We start from the raw sequence: 19,771 nt of genomic DNA on the forward strand, positions 1-19,771 counted from the left end.
ACGGCAAGCCGTTGATTATCCCGCTTATTCCATGGTCATTTGCCAAGTTATAGACAAGTTGGTTAAAACTAGTATTGCTCTTTGCAGCGCAATATTTGACCGAATGGGTAAAAATTACGGTTATTTTTGTCAGTTTCAGAATTCTAACATTTATTTGAATTAATTATCGATCGGTTGTTCGAGAGAGAGGAAGATGACAGTTGTGTGTGTGACCTCCTCGTTGCTGAGGAATATAATGCAGTGATCCAGTATCTAAGCGGTTTTATTAATAAAAGTCGCGGGGCAGTGTTGACAAGTTTATGTTGGCCTACTCCTGAACGTTTCTGTGTGCGCAGCGGGATCTCCGATCTCTCTCTCTCTGTGCGAGTGATAAAAGTCGCGGGGCAGCGTTGACAACAAGTTTATGTTGGCCTACTCCTGAACGTTTCTGTGTGTGCAGCGGGATGTCCGATCTCTCTCTCTCTCTGTGCGAGTGTTGTGTGTGTGCGTTTGTGTGTACACACACATTAAAGCAGCAGCGCATTAATATAGAACGGTGATTAAACAGACGTTTTATGGTTTTAATGCATATCTGCCAGCCAATCAGAATCAAGAATTCCAACAGACCATGGAATAATAAATAAAAATTACACTGCTGCTAGATATTAATAAAGAATTATAATCAGTATGAGTTTTTCTAAGCTTGATTAAGCACAGTAGCACAGCGGTGCACCTGTTTACATTTAATTAAGACTGTAATACAAATAGTTGAGTTTGCCAGGTGCATACAACATTTATGACAGGTTTTCATGAACGTGTTGGTCAGTTTGTCTGCTTGACAATCCCATATTGCACTGCAGCAATAAAATTGAAGTGAGATAAACAAACTGAGAAATGTTCTTTTTAATTAAAACAGATGTTGCCAAAGTTTTCATTTGGGGACATAATTTGAAGTTGTAAAAAAGTAATAAATTGCAATATATCACAGAATAACACAATATATTTAAAATCGCAATAATATTGTATCGTGATAATATCGTTTTGAGGGGCCTCTGGTGATTCCCACCCCTATTATACATATACATTTAATTATATACTATTTAATTTATTTTAATTATAAATAATAATTTATATAATATTTACATTATTTAGAATTTTGACTTGCTAAGTCATAATTGAGATTTAAATGAATTTTCATGAAGATTTACATAAGTCAAAATTGTGAGATTATTAAATTATTTTTTTAAATCTACTTTTTGTCAGAATTTACCTTTTATCTCAGAATTTTGACTTAATTTTTAAGATAATTTTATCTCAGAATTTTGACTTAGTATGCTATAAATCCAACTTTTATCCCATAATTATGATTAGATTTCTGTTGACTTTTCACTTAGTTTAGTAACCTGCTAAGGTCAGACTTATTCATAAGACCACTTATATTGGAATCAGTTGTCAAGTCTCCGGTGTGGTATTTACTTGTTTGTAAAGCAGGTTCCATTAGGCCCTGTCCACACAAACGCGGTTATTTTTAAAACCGCAGATTTTTCTACGCGGTTTGGCCGTTCGTCCACACGCAAACGCAGCACCAGGTTACTGAAACCGAACATTTTTGAAAACGCCGGCCAGGGTGAAGAATTTCAAAAACTCCGGTTGCAGTGTTGTCGTGTAGATAGCGAAACCGGAGTTTTTGGCTTGTGACGTCGGAGCATGCGCTGTCTTAGAGTTGTATGCAGTAGGTAATCAGGCAGCTCACTAGGTGTGCATGCTGTATGCTCACTCACAAAGGTGACGTCTTCACGTAGCTGACGTTGCCGTGCGAGCGTGGACACTCGGGGTTAACGCACTGGAAACCTCCTCCGGTGTTGATACAGGTGGTGCCACGGCTGCAGTTGTGCTGTTGTGTAAGACATTCATCCACATCTGGAGCGCCCGGAGGAAAGGGACACATTAGATTCAGAGAGGGGAGAAATAATAGAGTGAATGAGAGTTGGAAATGCTGGCTACATGAGGCACTGTTTGTTTGGACTTTAAATCTGATTTGCGTACAGTTTTCTAATGGTAGACGTGTTCCTGGCTGGATTTCTGAGTGAGATCATCTTTGTAATAGTTTCATGATACTTTTCAATCACTTGTGCAATATCTAAAATCGATGTGTCCTTAAAATATACTTCTATAATTATTATTTAAAATCTGTATCTCATGATTAGTACTGACCCGCATCATTGCACATCCAACACTCCATAGCATTACATATAGCGATGTAACGATTCACTCAACTCACGATTCGATTCGATTCACGATTTTGATTTCACGATTCGATTCGATTCTCTGTTTGTTTTTTTTACAAAATGAGATTTAAGACAAATTATAAATTAAATGTGTCCTTTTATAATTGCTTGGACAAAATGCTGCACATTTCTTTGTGAAATTGAAATATAACTATAATAATATACTAATATAGCACTTGCATATTATTGCTCTTTTGTTGGTTTTGATTGCTTCTATTGTCCTCATTTGTAAGTCGCTTTGTATAAAGCGTCTGCTAAGTGACAAAATTTAAATATAATGTAAATGTAAATAACAAAACTAAATTGAAATTTTAAAACATTTATGTGTGAAACTACATAAAAAATATCTGCATGAAACAGCAGAGCTGAATGAGACGCAGATTCACATATTTGAATCGATTTTCAACCGGCTCGCGGTTAATCGTTACATCCCTAATTACATACAATTTCATGCATTTTATATGCATAAATTATTAGTATCTGCATATTGTCTTCATACCTTATTTTATATATTGCTATCTTTGTTACCCTGTCTATTTGCTGTATATAGACAAACATTCATAATCAAGCCACATTTCTTCCACCGGCCCAATGAAACGCTTTTTATTTTAGAATAAAATATTATTTTATTTTATTTTTCTAAAATAGAAAGCATTTCATTCACTAGTTGCAAGAAATTACTTTCAGATTGCTTTGTTTTTTTATTTATTTATCTATATGATAAAATATTAAATTTTTATTTATTATTTTATTCTAAGATATTCATAATTTAAACTAGAAAATTATCTGCTCTTTAAACACATAGTTAACTCCTGAAACTCCTGTATTCAAGCCAAATTTCTTCCACATGGCAGAATAAAATAAAATATTTAATTTTCGATTTGAAATTCAGAATAAAATTATAAATATTTTATTTTATTTTATTTACAATTTTATTCTAAGATCATCAGAATTTCAACTAGAAAGGTAAAACAGTTAGCTACACAACAAGTTACTAATACAAAGTAGCAAATGGCAATTAAACTATTCAAGGAGGAAATACAAAACATCAGAATAATGGCATCTAAGCCTCACCAGCCAAAACCTGAATCAACTGCTTCTCTTCCATGTCCTCATTATTTGTCTTCATCTGCCCACTTCATTTACCCCTGGAGGTCTTTGTAAGGTGTCCAAATGACTTTCACAGAGTATGTCCAGTCTGTCGCTTTTTTAGATTCACATTCAAACCACTAAAAATAGAGGGTCTTTCAGCAAAGACGTCATACGGGTTTGGACCGACATGAGGGTGAGTAAATAATGTCAGGATGTTTATTTTTAGTTGAATTATTTCTTACTGTCCTGTGACATCAGGCTGTAAAACACTACTATTCTCAACCCTTATTTTTAAGAGTGTGTGTGTGAGCGTTTCTCACTCACCCTCACAGTTTCTTCCATCAGCGAGCAGCTTGTATCCGGTGGGACAGGAGCAGTGGTACGATCCCGGGACGTTTACACAGGCGTGACCACACAGAGGCCCGCCACGGTCAGCCTTATACACCTCACATTCATTCACATCTGGGCACATGCACACATAATAACTCAACATATGATTACATGTGTGGATTTGACAAGAGACAGTGACAGAAAGGAAAATAAAATATAGGGTACAACAGGGCTAAAGGCACACCTTAGGGAAAATATTCTTTGAACTACTCCTATGGTATATAATTGCAGAGAACAGACAGCACATCTTGTGGGAAAAGAAATCATAAAAGTGGTTTGTTTTGTTTAAAAATCATGCATTGATACAAATACTCAAGTAATATGTTTTGCATAACGTCTAAGTTAATGCTGTTCAAAACAACCACTTCAGCAAGGTTTGTGCTATTGTCTGTTTATTTTGATAAAAATAAACAGAATCTAACCATGTCATGTCAACAAGTGGAAAAGTCAGCCTGTTATTTATTATCATGTCAATTATTGTGCCTGTTGTACCCTACTGTAAGAAGCTACACCTTTGATGAAAAAGCTAATAATTAATGAAATCATAAAAATGTAAAATTATAATTAAAAATATAAAAGCAATCAAAATGAAACACTAAATATGTAATTACATTTTTTATTTTTTTTACCTACATGTCATGTGACCATTAACCAAGAACTGTGAACATTCGAATGTGTTGTTAAATTATTGAAATATTAAAGGGGTCATATGATGCGATTTCAATTTTTCCTTTATAGTAAATATTTTAGGTTAGAGGGGTTTGGCTGACAAAAAGGTTTGGAAATCCCTGACTTAAAGAGTTATTTTTACCTGATCTGACATGTTAAAGTGGCCCTTATTAAGTGTCATCTTATAATTATTGTTAATAATACATTTAGCATTTGCTGGTATAATCAGTGTAATGGACAGCCTCCAGTAGTTTATTGCTTTAATGCATCCTGAGATCTTTACCAAAATCCCTATATGTGGTTGTTTGATGGACCCACCCTGACAGATGCTGTTGTCTGAGGTGCCGCTCATGTGGAAGCCAGCGTCACAGCTGCAGTGCTGAGCTCGGTCCACTTTGGCACAGCGGGGCTTGCGGCTGAAGGCTGGGTCGTTCATGACGCTCCACTCCGGAGGGGCTGAGAGACACAGAGAGGAAATGTAAAAGAGGAGGCTTAGCCTCCCACAAACACACAGATATTCACATGCATGCTTTCATTTAAAGACCGGAACACAGGTTAAAGGTGAAGTGTGTCATGCTTCACTACTAGCAGCTCCATTTGGAATTGCAAAAGTAATTTTTTTTGCATTTTCTGAAGAAGTCCCCACCATGATGTTAGTGGGTTATTAATTTTTAGGCATGGATGTGTGGTTTATATCAGGGGTGGGTGATCCGTCCACTACCTACTTTTCAATCTAATCCAAAAATGTTGTAACAGTGTTGGGGGTAACGCATTACGAGTTACGTAATCAGATTACTTTTTTTCAAGTAACTAGTAAAGTAACACATTACTTTTCAATTCACTTTGTTTTCCCATTGATTGACTGACAGCTCTCCTGTTGAGAGAAATCAGGAGTGAGTGCAGAGGCGTGCGCCGTGTAAACATGATTGTTACTGTAGTTATACACTAAATGTGAACATGCATTTACTCATATCACTCGCACAAAAACAGATTCAGTATTCCTCAAAATGAATAAAAACAGTGAAATGCAAACTCTAAATATGCAAACCTGCAATAATTAAATGTTAAATAACACAAATATCCTTTATGTATTTAATCCCATTTTAATAATCAATGTCTTTGCTGCGTGCGCCGTGTAAACATGATTGTTACTGTAGTTATACACTAAATGTGAACATGCATTTACTCATATCACTCGCACAAAAACAGGTTCAGTATTCCTCAAAATGAATAAAAACAGTGAAATGCAAACTCTAAATATGCAAACCTGCAATAATTAAATGTTAAATAACACAAATATCCTTTATGTATTTAATCCCATTTTAATAATCAATGTCTTTGCTGCTGACATTTGATGATCCAATTCAACCATACTAATAAGCAAAAATGATTTTAGATTTTAACATTTGTGTTTCATTTTTTTTTATTGCTGAAGAGTGTTGAACTTCTCCTGCATCCTATTCTTCATGCAATCTGAATGGTTTGTTTGAGCTGCGCCCTCTACTGTACAGACGAGAATTTGCATTTCCTTCAGCCTGTTATATTTGCATGCAATTAGTTACTTTTTTAGGGAGTAACACGATATTGTAATGCATTACTTTTAAAAGTAACTTTTCCCAACACTGGTGGGTAACCATTTTTTTTGTCATACTATGGAAGTCAGTGGCTACTGTCAACTGTTTGGTTACCAACATTACTACTTTTGTGTGCAGCAGAAGAAAGAAACACATACAGATTTGGAACAGCTTGAGAGTGAGTAAATGATGACAGAACTTTCATTTTTGGGTGAACTATCCCTTTAAAAACTAGCATAAAATATAATCACAATAAGATCGTGGGTCACCGATCCTTCCTGAAAAAATCGTGATATGATATTTTAGTCATATCACCCACCCCTAGTTGATATGTTCCAGATTCCCTTCTGTCCCGTCCTCCTGTCTGCCATTGACACGTATAGAATAGATTAATGAAACACAGACCTGTCTGCGTCTGGTATTGACATTGACTCCCGCTCCAGTTGTGTGGACAGGTGCACTTGTACTGGTTCAGAGCCTCCACACAGGTGCCGCCATTCTGACACGGGTTACTGGTGCACACGCTCACATCTGTGAGAAAGACAACAGTCTTATGTGCTGACCAATGTTTGTTCTCTGATTAGCTGGGATCAATGATGTTACAGTTCACAATAAACAGGTTTAACGGCAAATCATCCCAAATAAATGTTGGCCTGTTTAACACTGTATATCTGTATTGTATAAAGCGCTATATAAGTAAAGGTGACTTGACTTAATGCTACTAATCTTAAAATTAGAAATTAAAATATATTTGGTATACAGAAAATGGATCCTATTTTTAGGACAATTAAACAAAAGATGTACATTACCAAAGTGAACTCAGGCCTTTTGCAAAATAATTTATGGAATTAAAATTAACATGAAAAATGTAATACAATAATTTTAACCAATGATTTAATACAACATAAAGGCAATACAATAATTTTTTATAATGTTATAATTATTATACAATAAATAATGATATGCTGTCATGAAAATAATGTCACAGTGCAAAATATATTTTCGTTTTGGACTTTTCTTTTCATTTTTATGGTGAAATATGACCCCAAAATGTTTGGTTTCATTATTCACCCTGAATGGTTGTTTTGTAAAGCCAATAAATCAGCTTTTTCTATTTTGCAGATTTCATTATTTTTGATAGTTCTTTTTATAGCAGTTTTTATGAAATAAAAAATATTGTAAAAAAAAAAAAGTAATAAAATACTTTTTATATATACAACTTAAATCAATGATTTAAATCAACATAAGCTAAAGGCATTCTGTTTATTTATTTATTTATCCATCCATCCTGTCATGAAAATAATGTCACAAAGCAAAAAAAAAAAATATTTTGATTTTGGGGTGAAAATTACCCAAACATATTTGATTTCATGACATTCACCCTGAATGCTTGTGTCTTGTAAAGCCACTTATTGTATTATCTGGAATACCGTCTTTATCGTGGATTTGCAGTCCTAATTAAGGCTTAAATATAGAAATGTCCCAGATTCTTATCTCCGTGTCTGTACAGAGCTGAGGATTATGTGTCCATGGAAAACACCTGAATTGTTGATGGAATTAAACGAGCCCACATTCTTCCCTATTTCCTGTACAGAATGGCACAGTAAAATGAAACCGATATACTGGAATGTTAACAAACGGAGGAAGGGAATGTTGAGCGGCTTCTGAAACCAGTTCATCTAAACTGTGTTCTCTCATTCGGCCGCTGTCACATTCACAGTATCTGATCGTAAACGGTTGTGAGGTCGGTTAGGTTTACAACAGCTACTGTGCCATGCAACATCTGTCTGCAGCAGCTGCGGGAGGCAAACTTCCATCCGCTCTAGATGGGAATTTACTGCCGTTGCTGTAAATATCTGTAATGAACAGTGAGAGCATGCTTGTGAGGCCCGTGGACAGAAGAAGCGTTAACACATGTTCACCAGAGATGAGCAGATAGAGCACTGTTAGCTACACATGTTAAGGCAGAGATCCCTGAAGAGCTGATGCAGTGGTCCCTGAAACCACTTGCTTTTGATTTGATTTGTGGTTATTTCTATAATAAAAGAGTAGTGATGTAAGTATAGGGTGTAATGCTGTGGTGGAGTATCTGGTTTAGATGATTCATAAATGTTTTCAAAAACAGTGCTGGGGGTAACGCATTACAAGTAACGCGAGTTACGTAATCAGATTACTTTTTTCAAGTAACTAGTAAAGTAACGCATTACTTTTTAATTTACAAGAAAATATCGGAGTTACTTTTTCAAAAGCAAAAAAAAACAGATTTAGGCCCCGATCACACCGAACGCGTTTTTTAGGTCTGAAAACGCGAGGTGCACCGCACTGCCTTTTTTTGGTGACTTTTTAAAAAAGAGCAGTGCGCTGCGTTTTTTTATGTTGCTAGGCAACCACCAAATCAGTTGTCCTGTCAGTCTAATCAAAGGATTATAGCACGAGCGCTCTAAAATCTTTGGTTTTAGCTGTTAAAGGCGAATGACGTCGGGCGTTTTTTCTGCTCAGAGTTGCTTTTTTTCAACTTCAGGAGCAAAAACGCGAGGCGCACAGGGCGCATAAACAGCGCGCAGAACGCTCACTGCCAACCGAAAACAATTCAAAAAAGGTGCCTCTCGCTGCAAAAAACGCGTTCCGTGTGATCGGGGCCTTAGACTTTAACATTTCAAAAATATGCTGGAGATTGTTCGGACAGTTTGCATCATTGTGGAATACTGTCAAAAACAATATGCAAAGTAAAATGAAGTGTAATCAGTGTATTAAATTATCAATTTCAAATCAATGCATAATAAGGAATGTATGATAACGAATGCTTTGAGTTCAGTATCAGAATGTCAGTGACCACAGAAAACTCTTTTGACCTGTTTATTTGTTTAAACAGGTACTTACGGTGGAAATAAACACAGCCTTGCACTCAAAAGCAGATATGTGAAGAAGTTTTATTTTAGTTTTATTTATACACTATTATAGTTTTTATTAATATTTTGTTTTTATTTACATTTATTCATTTGGCAGACGCTTTTATCCGAAGCGACTTACAGTTGAGGAATACAACAAGCGATTTATCATAAGATGGCAATAAACACGAGAAGTACCCATTATTCAAGTTTTCAGTCTTCGTTCAAAATAGTAAAAGCTAGGACAGGAAGGGATAAAGGATATAATAGAATAGAAAAAGTGAAGGCATAGAATTTTTTTTTTTTTTATATGAGGATGCAGTTAGATGCTCACGGAAGAGATGAGTTTTCGGTTGTTTCTTGAAGATTGTGAGGGATTCGGCTGTCCGGATGGAGTTTTTTGTTTGTATTTTTGTTTCAGTCATTTGTCTGTGCCTTTATAATTTTTTATTATTTTTTAAATTTTAATTTCTCTTTATTTCTTATTTCCGTTTTGGTGAATATGTCAACTTAAACTTAGTTTGTTGCCATGGCAACTTACTAATATTTACTAATATTTATATTTGATCTATTTATATTTTTACACTAATGTGAAGAGAACTGAAGTGAAGATAATTGTGTGAAGATATAAGTGAAGATAATCCCTGTGTTATGGATAAACAAATTAAAAATAAACATAAATGAAATTAAATCAGTATATAGATATATATTTCACATTACAGTAATGTGAATGGGGGTGATGTGCTTAATTGTTATGAAAATGTCAAAATGCAATATATATAATACATGTTCTACATTTTCTACATTAAGAGTGAATGAGTAAAAGGAGGTTTGGAATCAAAAGTTTTGACTTTCCGGCCAAAGGAATGTTTCTTCGACAACAGCGCTCACGATCCTTCTCCTGTTTATTTTCTTTCCCAGAAGGCTTAAGTGCGAGAATTTGCAGATGTAAAAGGTTCACTTTAGTCCCCAAAATATATCAAAACTGCCTATGAACATAGTTATGCTTTTTTCACCAACTCTGAAAGGTGCTTTCGGACCTCAAAACTCTCAAAATAGACTCACTTACACCCGCCTGCAGAAATATAGACATTACACGGTCTGTGCTGCCTTTAAACCTAAACGCTCCTCTCAAACACACGGCCCTTTCAAACACACTGCGGCACGCTCGCCCCGTCCCACTGTACCACTTGGAATGTCCCGAATGCTGCCAGCAGCGATATTAAAGGAAGTAATCAATAGCATGCCCTCAAACACACGGCCCTTTCAAACACACTGCGGCACGCTCGCCCCGTCCCACTGTACCACTTGGAATGTCCTGAATGCTGCCAGCAGCGATATTAAAGGAAGTAATCAATAGCATGCTTAGCATAGTTGCGTGCTATCGGACCATGGGCCGGCTTAATGAGATGTGTGCATGAGCTTAACCTCTGACCTCTGAGACTTCATACAAAACACACACTGAGGTACACTACCAGTCTAAAGTCTGGCCACTTCTATTTATTCTTTATTAAGATTTTCTTATTTTAGAATAATATTAAGGTATCAAAGCTATGAAATACCACAGATGGAAGTATGTACGTAGTGAGCAAAACATGTGAGAAATGAAAACTATGTTTGAGCCGTTTAGATTATAGCTCTGCTCATGAGGTGCATCCTGGGATGCTTTTGAAAACTATTGAAGGTGTGTGATTTTATGGATGTCCGTTTCTGCTTCAGAGTGGAAAATAAAACAGATTAGATGAAAAAAATATATTGTAATAAACAAAAATGTGAATTTTGGGATATGAATTAATGAGAAATATTGTTGTAGTCACAAGAAATAGTCACAAACTTTATGTATGTATGTATTTATTTATTTATTTATTTTACTATAGGTATAAATGGGTCCTCATACTCATGCATAACATTGGTTTCAGCCTTGGGATTTTTTTCTCACAATTCTGAGTTTATATCTCACAATACTGTCTTTTTTAAGAATTAGTTTTAAGATATAAACTAAAAAAGTCAAAATTGTGAGATAAAAAGTTGCAATTGTAAACTGCATGCAATTACGAGTTTCTAACTCGAATTCTGAGAAAATCGCAATTACCTATTTAATTTTTTTATTCCATTGCAGAAACAAACTTCTACAAATACTACTTGCTCCAATAAAAAAAATATTTAAATAATTTATGAGAAATATATTTATAAGAAACTTCAGTTTTAGTGTATAAGAAATAAGTATACAATTTATGTTGGTAATATTTTACAATACGGTCTCATTAACGTTAGTTAATAAAAATGCAACTGTTCATTGTTAGTTCATGTTAACTAATTTGGTTAACTAATGTTAACAAATAAAACCTTATAGTAAAGTCCTACCTATATTTGTCAACAAAATAAAGCAGTGTTATTTTAGTATCACTGAGATACTATAATAGTTTTTATTAATATTTTAAATATTTTGATTTTATTTAAAGTTTTAGTAATTTTTGTTGTGTGTTTTTGTCATTTTTTTAATTCGTTTTTATTAATTTTTATTTGAGTTTTATTTTTTGTTATTTTAGTACATCAAGTTAAACGGAATGAAAATGAGAAATGTTTCCTTGGCAACTAGCTGAAATACAGTAGGTTTTTTCATATGTATTTTATTTTCAGTTCGAATCGAATAACGTAATAGTTTTCGGTTTCGTTAACAATAACAACCCTGAACTGAAGATTTTAGGTCAAATGTTTTTTAAGATAATGAGAAACATGAGTTCAGTCAAGAGTGTCCAATCTTTTGAGCGGTAGTGTATTTGCAGTCCGAGTTGAAACTTGACCTATGAAGCTGGCTCTTTTTACAGTAGCCAGTTGAACCCGAAGCATGAAGGCCATTGAGACGCACCATGGACAGGAATGCAAGTACAGGTGTTTTGCTGCATTTCGGGACATTTAATGCTTCTTTAACGAGAGCTTCATTCAGTGCAGCTCAAGAGTGAAGAATGCCCCTCTTTCTTCACTGCTCCTTATCTTTCTGCCTGTGTGTAACTGTGTGTGTAGTGCTGGTTTTGCTAGCTGTGGTGTTCACAGTCACTTTCTTTCACAAGCACTGGTATTCAGGCTTTATCTCGGTACTGTCACCCTGAATGGGATTTCAGATTACCCAGCTCGCAATACAACAATAAAACGGTAGTCTCGGTGTCTTAGTCCACGAATTCTGCTCAATAACACAGATATAGTTACATGGTGAAATGTAGTTACATAGCAGCTGTGGGCTATGTAAGATGATGATACTATGATCCTATTCTATCTATAGCACACCTGTACATACAATTTATTCTTTTTTTTTTTGGTTTATATTTATGCATGTGTATTTTATTCACATCTTGTTTTTATTATCTGTGTGTTGTTGTTGTCTCCGTGTACTGGAAGCTTGTGACACTATAACAAATTCCTTGTATGTGCAAACATACTTGGCAATAAAGCTCTTTCTGATTCTGATTCTGATACATTTTTTTGAGTTTCTAATCCACTACGACAATAAGTTAAAACAATTCTCTGTTGCAGGAGTCTTCAATCTTTTCAGGTCAAGAATCATGTGCCACATTTTATTTGTTATTTTATGTACTATAATATTTTAGCAATCACGTTGTGTGATTCTATCAGCTGTTTTGCGAACGAATCACTATTAATCTAATCGGTCAAATGGGTTCACAACAAGAACTGAAATAGTTTGCGATTCAGATTGATTCATTCGGACAGTTCACTGACACACTGAATCGTTCGGACGGGTTTTTCACACCATAATGGGATCCTTTAAGACAGAAAACAAAAATAGCGCTGGAGTGCGTGATATTTACCTCAAATTCATTGCGTGAGACATATCTTGCAAATGCCTTCTTTCGATTGTGTGTCCGCGATGAAGCAGCACTTTATCCCGTGAGTGGAGCTTGTGAATGAGCAACACACAGTATTGCAGGGAAAGACAATTTATATCCGTATAACCAAACATTAAAAAAGAGTATTATAATATGGGTGCACTTTTTGATGGGGGCTGTGCCCTAGTACTTATGAAAGGCTAGAAACGCCTTTCAATGATTCAATGATTCACTCACTTGTTTCGTTGCTGAACAAATCAACGTTTTTGAGTGAATCGCTTGAATCGATGATTCACTCATAAAAAGCACACACTTGTTTACTTGCTGGATGAAGGTGTGTTTTTGAACGAATCGATTGCATGAATGATTCAGTGACTCTTTCCAGAATGAATCAGACACTAGTTTCGTTCCTGAACGAATCAGCATTTTGACTCACTCATAATGGCAGTCACTTGTTTCATTCCTGAAACAATCAGTGTTTTTGAATGATTCAATGATTCACTCATAAAGACAGTTGTTGGTTTCCATCCAGTTTGAATTAACGGTTTTGAATGAATTAGTTGAATTAATTCAAATGAATTATATACATTATGTAGTGATGTTGTAGTGAGGTTCCACGATTAACAGTGTATGATACACATTAATTTGAAGCTTTTCAGCTCACCTTTGCAGACGACACTGACTCCGCTCCAGGTACCGTTCTCATGGCACACGCGTGTTCCCGGTCCTATCATGCGATAACCCTGAGAACAGGTGAAATGGACCTCATGACCCACCAGGTACTTTGAGCCAAACTTCCTCCCGTGGGCCGGAGCCAACAGAGGTGGACACGAGGATTGAGCTAAAGATGACATGAGAGGAGAAACACATAAAGAGAGAGGAATGTCAGAGTAGAACAGGGTTAAATGAGGGCCAGGATTCCTGTGCTGAAATACTGGGATATTTTGCCCGAAGGCAGGCATGTGTTACTCTGAATGTGGGAACAGTCATGAGAAAAGATGGGAAATGACTTATTTCATACAGACAGAATAGGCGAAGAATACAGAAAAACAAGACCTGGCGCTTGTATGTTGTTTATGTCGTATTGAAGTAAACATGAAATCGAGGTCGACTCTATATGCTTTATTAATACACATTCCTGGTCATATTGTGCACAATTAATGCACAAAAAAAAGAAAAAAAAGTTTGCTTTTGTACATCAAAATGCTAGAACTTGCTTCTGAAAGTCTTCAAATAATCAAAGCCTCTTATTTCTCTATTTCTACTATAGAGTTTTTATAGTTAAAACAGGAGTTTTATAGCTAAAAAATATATATATATTTTTGTTACTTAACTGATATAAACCTTAACTGAAACAAAATAAAATATAAAAAAACGGAAACTTATTTTAATTCAGCTCATTGCCAAGGCAACGTTTCTCATTTTCATTTAGTATAACCTGATGTACTAAAATGGCAAATAAAAAAAAATGACAAAAATACACAACTTAAAGGTAAATGTAACGTTACTAAAAATTTAAATGAAAACATATAATGAAAAAATATAAAAATAAATACTCTATATATAAATACTAAATACTCCTGCTCTATATATGTTTTTCTTGAATATTCTGTTTTATTCCAAAATATGTCACATTACAGAGGTAAATTAGACTGTTGGTTTTAAACTTTAAACTAAACCAGCTCTGTAAAAATCTTAAATATCTCCAAAATATCTATAAAAAAAAAAAAAAATTGTGTTATTATTTTAAAAAACAATACCATTTTCTGTAAATGTAACATTCAAAGTCACATTTAAAACTGTAAATGCCTTTCTCTTATATAATATGTGAAAGGAAACAACAGATGGATTGATGAACAGCATGATGGATTAATAATAATAATAATAATAATAAGTCTGGATAAAACTGACACTCGGAGCAAAAAAAAAAAAAAATATATATATATATACAGTATATCTTTTTTTCAAGTAACAGTGAGCATGTTGTTAGAGGCACTTGTTTTTTTAAGTCACATTGGGAAATGAGAAGAATGCACAATCCTATCACTTCAGTGCTTTAATGTAGATGTAGAAGATGATCTGTAGTTTGTCAAAGAATCTACTTAATTTTGTCCTGCCAAGCACTGGCTGCTACGAATGCCAAAGTAACTCTTGATCATTCCTGCCGCCAAGCCCGGTTCATGAACTGTGCAACAGCTTGGGCCAAATGACACAGCTACACATCCGACCCGTTCACATCATCCGTAGAGATATATATATATACAGAATATCTTTTTTTCAAGTAACAGTGAGCATGTTGTTAGAGGCACTTGTTTTTTTAAGTCACATTGGGAAATGAGAAGAATGCACAATCCTATCACTTCAGTGCTTTAATGTAGATGTAGAAGATGATCTGTAGTTTGTCAAAGAATCTACTTAATTTTGTCCTGCCAAGCACTGGCTGCTACGAATGCCAAAGTAACTCTTGATCATTCCTGCCGCCAAGCCCGGTTCATGAACTGTGCAACAGCTTGGGCCAAATGACACAGCTACACATCCGACCCGTTCACATCATCCGTAGAGTGCTGAGCGTAATCGAGAGCTTGGACTCCTTTCCAAACCTGAAGAAGCAGCCAGACCACTCTTTTTAAAGGAAGGAAGTCATTTCATGCTTATAAAATATAAATAGATTTCGAGAGATCTTTGATTTGTTGGAATTCTGAAGCTCATTTATTAGGATTAATAAATCCTCTATGTGAGAATTACTTTCCAAAAACAAATTTTTTATTGGCTGAATACTTTTGTCGCCAAATGACACACGCTCTTTCATTCAATAAACATATTGCAGAGCAAAAATACATGAGAAAGTGAATGAAAAAACTGAATTCATTTTCCTAATTCCAATAAAAGACTTTAGCCAGACACCATATTTACTGTAAAGCTGAAGTGTATCATTTTTTCTGTGGTCAAATATTTTCTCATCCTAGTTTCATATGCAAAAACATTGCTCTGTTTGCATCCCGATGCAGCAACATTGACTCAACCAATGGCACAATCAATATTTTCACAATTTTGTTTGGTGGTGCTAGAGGTGCAGACTTTTTATGTGCACTTCAAATGCATGAATATATTTGTAATTGTTTTTTCAGTTGAATGATGAATACTGAAGTACACAGCGGTGCAACCTGTTGAACTGCAAGTTTACCCCCTTAGTGTCTCATTTTATACATGTAAAATGATATTTACTATCTACCCTGACTAAAGGTGCATTTACATTAGCGAAATTTGAAGGTAATTTTCCATGCAAAAAGGCCAATTGTACATTGTCAGTAGCAAGATTTTGCAGAGCAACGCTAAATGTGACTGCACCTTAAGAATATTCATCTTCCAATTAAGGGCAGCTTGCATATTTATTTATTTTGTTGGTTATGTTATTTTATTCATTTATTTATTTGTTGCATTATGTATAGACTCTTTCAGTGTTTATTAAAAATCAGCTTTTATATTTACATTTTCAATTTTTTGTTTAAGTTTTAGTCATTTCGTTATGAGTTTTTTAGTTTTGGGATTTTTAATATTTCTATTTAGCTTTATTTTATTTTTATGTCAGTTTTAGTAATTTAAGTTACTACAGTTGAAGCTGTAAATAAAACAAAGATTATTGGAGTACGTAATACAAGAAAATACTATTTTAGTCTTTCTACTTCAACATTTCATGTTTAAAGGGGTCATATAATGCGATTTCAATTTTTCCTTTCTCTTTGAAGTGTTACAAGCTCTTGGTGCATAAAGAAGATCTGTAAAGTTGCAAAGACTAAAGTCTCAAACCCAAAGAGATTTCAAAAGAGGACGATATCCGCTTCGTCATGCCTGGAGCTGATCCGTGCTGGTCGCTGAGGAAATACATCAACTTCACGCTGTGGATCAGTTCAACCCAAATATTCAGATGTGTGCAGCGCATTTTATATTTTAAATTTTTTATATTTAAAGAATTTGCCACTGATGATTCAAACACGAGTTTTGAGCAGTGTAGAGAAGCACTTGTTGTTTGTCATTTCTCCGATCACAAATGCAGACATGGTTTTATGTTTACGCGGCGCGTAAGACAGTATAAGTCATTATAATCTGTCCCCACTGGATGCAACAAATGCCTAGTTTATAATGGGTTTTAATGTTTTTGTCTCGTCGCTCCGGCTGGACAGGGCATCACAGTATGTTAAGGGGCATAACATTTCCGTCAAACGCTTGAGGTATTCGGCCAATCACAATGCATTAGATAGCTGGCCAATCAGAGCACACCTCGCTTTTCAGACTGATGAGCTTTGTAAAAATCGACGCGTTTCAAAAAGGCGGGGCATACGGACGCTCCTTCGTTGAATCTGCAGGCCGCTGCTCATTCTAGCCGCAGGCCTGCAGATTCAACGAAGGAGCGTCCAGCGGGCTTGCGGCAACCACATGTGAGTGTTTCTTGTAGTTTCTTTGTAATTATTGGAAAAAAATTAACTAGCAATTTCTGAGTGAAAATGATTTCAAAGTAAATCTTACACCATTTTTTTCAGTGTATTTTTAGTGTTTCATCTAATATTTGTGTTTTAATTTCAGCTTTACTGGAAGCTATTTTTGATAGCTTTAGTTCTAAAACAATAACAGCGCTGGCTGGCCTCAAATCTGAAGCAGCCTGCAGGTTTACATATTTCATATTCCACTTTGATGTATGTTTTACAGTGTCCTCGAGTCGAGGACTATGACGCCAGCAACTCCAGATGCCTGAATGACATCACACACACCGGCTCTATGTGGACTCAGTAAGTCAGAAATAAACATGCACATTTAGGAAAGAAGAAAGAACCAGTCACACAGTCCATTGATATAATGAGATGTATGAATGTGTCACGTGTTATGGCACTTACATGAGGACTGGTCTGCTTGTGGGAGCTTGGACACTGAGTTTTGAAGGTTGGTGAGCTTGGACTTCATAATCCGAAGCCCTTCGGTGAATCGGATCTCCTGTCCTTTAAGAAACTTCTCCATTTGACGCAGTACCCCCATCACTCGGTGCTTATCCATACAACCCTGAGGCAAAAAAAGCAACCATCCCAGCACCTGGTTACAATTTGATGGCAAGCAGTTATCCCTAAATTACAGATTCGCCTGAACACAAGCTCATATGGAGGAGATATTGGACATCCAAAACGATCGCAAGGAACATTCCCACTAAACGTTAGCTTTGTATGAAAATGAAAAATGGCACACATGAATGATCAAGGCCAGATGTTGTGGGTAATGTCATGCATTAAGGCACAGGGACTCCTGTGGGGCATGACATGAAAGCTCAGGCCAGTGTTTAGCAGCTCATCGGCGTGCCAGCACACAACCCAGTTCCCTTAGAAACACAAATATTACTCCAGCAACAATATATCAGAAGCAATGTAGTCCCAAATGCGTTTGGACCGTGCATTCGGTCAGTGGGCAACCTCTAGGTCCTCTCCAGGAACCACATGTAAGAGTCTAATACTCGCTTTTTCTCTTCAGCTGCTTGAAGGCAGCTCTACAGAAAGCTGTTAGGCAGATGTCTCTACGACCTCTGTCCAAAACGCTGGTCTCCTGTATGTTATTCATGGCAATTAAATACAGTCTCGTTAGAGGAGAGAGGAAATGTATTGGCTTTAAATTTCACCAAGCGTCTGCCATGGTAAATAAAGGCAGTGCTAATCTGGATAAGATACAAAAATGCATCTGACATATTTAATGATATAACTTACATCGCTGGCTCCAAAACCTTTTGGACACTCAAGTCACACTTAAAATGTCTCAATGTCATTGAATTCGATTAAACGTAAACTTTTATCTATGCAAGTGGGATTTATTGTGAAGAAAAAAATCAAGCAAAACTCAAACAGAAATTAGTTAGGTTGAAAAATATACACCTATGAAAAAACTGACTTCATAAATCCACTACAAATCACCAAATCCCCTAACTAAAAGTCGTTGAGCAAAAATGATGAAGAAAAGTCAGAAAAGGCAAACAATCTTGCAGAATTTGAGCACATATGATTCTTGACATGCTGTTTTGTTTATGTGATTCCACAATCCAGTACTTTTGGAGCAAAAGTAAATTAACAAAACAAAATATCATGCGATGTTTATTCAAATTCATGTATGTACTGTATGCCAAGTTTGTCAAATGTTTGTAATTGAGACTGCTTTCGATACCTAGATTTTTGCAACATCCCATAATAATAAAAAAAATCATATGATGTACTAATATAATATGATTGATTATTTACATTATAATTCTATATTCATATAAATATAGAGCTATTAATTATATTATGTAAATATCAATAATAGAATTATAAATACACGTTTATACTCACCTGCGCTGCATCATTACAGTCATACAATGATACAAAATTCAGCAGGAAAAAAACTGTGCATGATAACTTCATCCTCCTATTTCTGAATCTCTGTAAAAGCGCTGAATTTTCTTCTTGTGTCGGTTGTTTTTAATCCTTAAGTGTGTTTACGGTTCCAAGCTGTGCAGTCTAACAGTCGTTGGAAACAAGCCTGAGAGGAAATGTTTGATAAACTGTTGCAGAAGTTAGTAAAGATGCTCCTGTTCTCCTCATGAAGACGCGCGAGCGCCTGTGGAGTCGTGATGTCTGATTCGCGACAAAACGCTGGTCTCCTGTATGTTATTCATGGCAATTAAATACAGTCTCGTTAGAGGAGAGAGGAAATGTATTGGCTTTAAATTTCACCAAGCGTCTGCCATGGTAAATAAAGGCAGTGCTAATCTGGATAAGATACAAAAATGCATCTGACATATTTAATGATATAACTTACATCGCTGGCTCCAAAACCTTTTGGACACTCAAGTCACACTTAAAATGTCTCAATGTCATTGAATTCGATTAAACGTAAACTTTTATCTATGCAAGTGGGATTTATTGTGAAGAAAAAAATCAAGCAAAACTCAAACAGAAATTAGTTAGGTTGAAAAATATACACCTATGAAAAAACTGACTTCATAAATCCACTACAAATCACCAAATCCCCTAACTAAAAGT

General features: G+C 35.4%; 1 protein-coding gene across 1 annotated transcript in view; it reads right to left on the bottom strand.

Annotated features, from left to right (window-relative positions):
* Positions 1-19,353, bottom strand: part of LOC107733340 (fibulin-7-like) — a 26,451-nt gene extending 7,098 nt beyond the window's left edge. The window contains exons 1-7 of the mRNA XM_016544919.1: positions 19,079-19,353; positions 17,612-17,774; positions 13,387-13,563; positions 6,398-6,523; positions 4,737-4,874; positions 3,684-3,821; positions 1,761-1,899 (exon numbers count right to left, since the gene is read on the bottom strand). Coding sequence (XP_016400405.1) covers positions 1,761-1,899; positions 3,684-3,821; positions 4,737-4,874; positions 6,398-6,523; positions 13,387-13,563; positions 17,612-17,774; positions 19,079-19,150 — 953 coding nt within the window. The 5' untranslated portion in view covers positions 19,151-19,353. The remainder of the gene's footprint in view (positions 1-1,760; positions 1,900-3,683; positions 3,822-4,736; positions 4,875-6,397; positions 6,524-13,386; positions 13,564-17,611; positions 17,775-19,078) is intronic.
* Between the last annotated feature and the right edge of the window lie 418 nt (positions 19,354-19,771).

Source organism: Sinocyclocheilus rhinocerous, unplaced genomic scaffold (genome assembly GCF_001515625.1).
Source record: "Sinocyclocheilus rhinocerous isolate Xijiao unplaced genomic scaffold, SAMN03320098_v1.1 scaffold790, whole genome shotgun sequence".
Lineage (NCBI taxonomy): Eukaryota > Metazoa > Chordata > Actinopteri > Cypriniformes > Cyprinidae > Sinocyclocheilus > Sinocyclocheilus rhinocerous.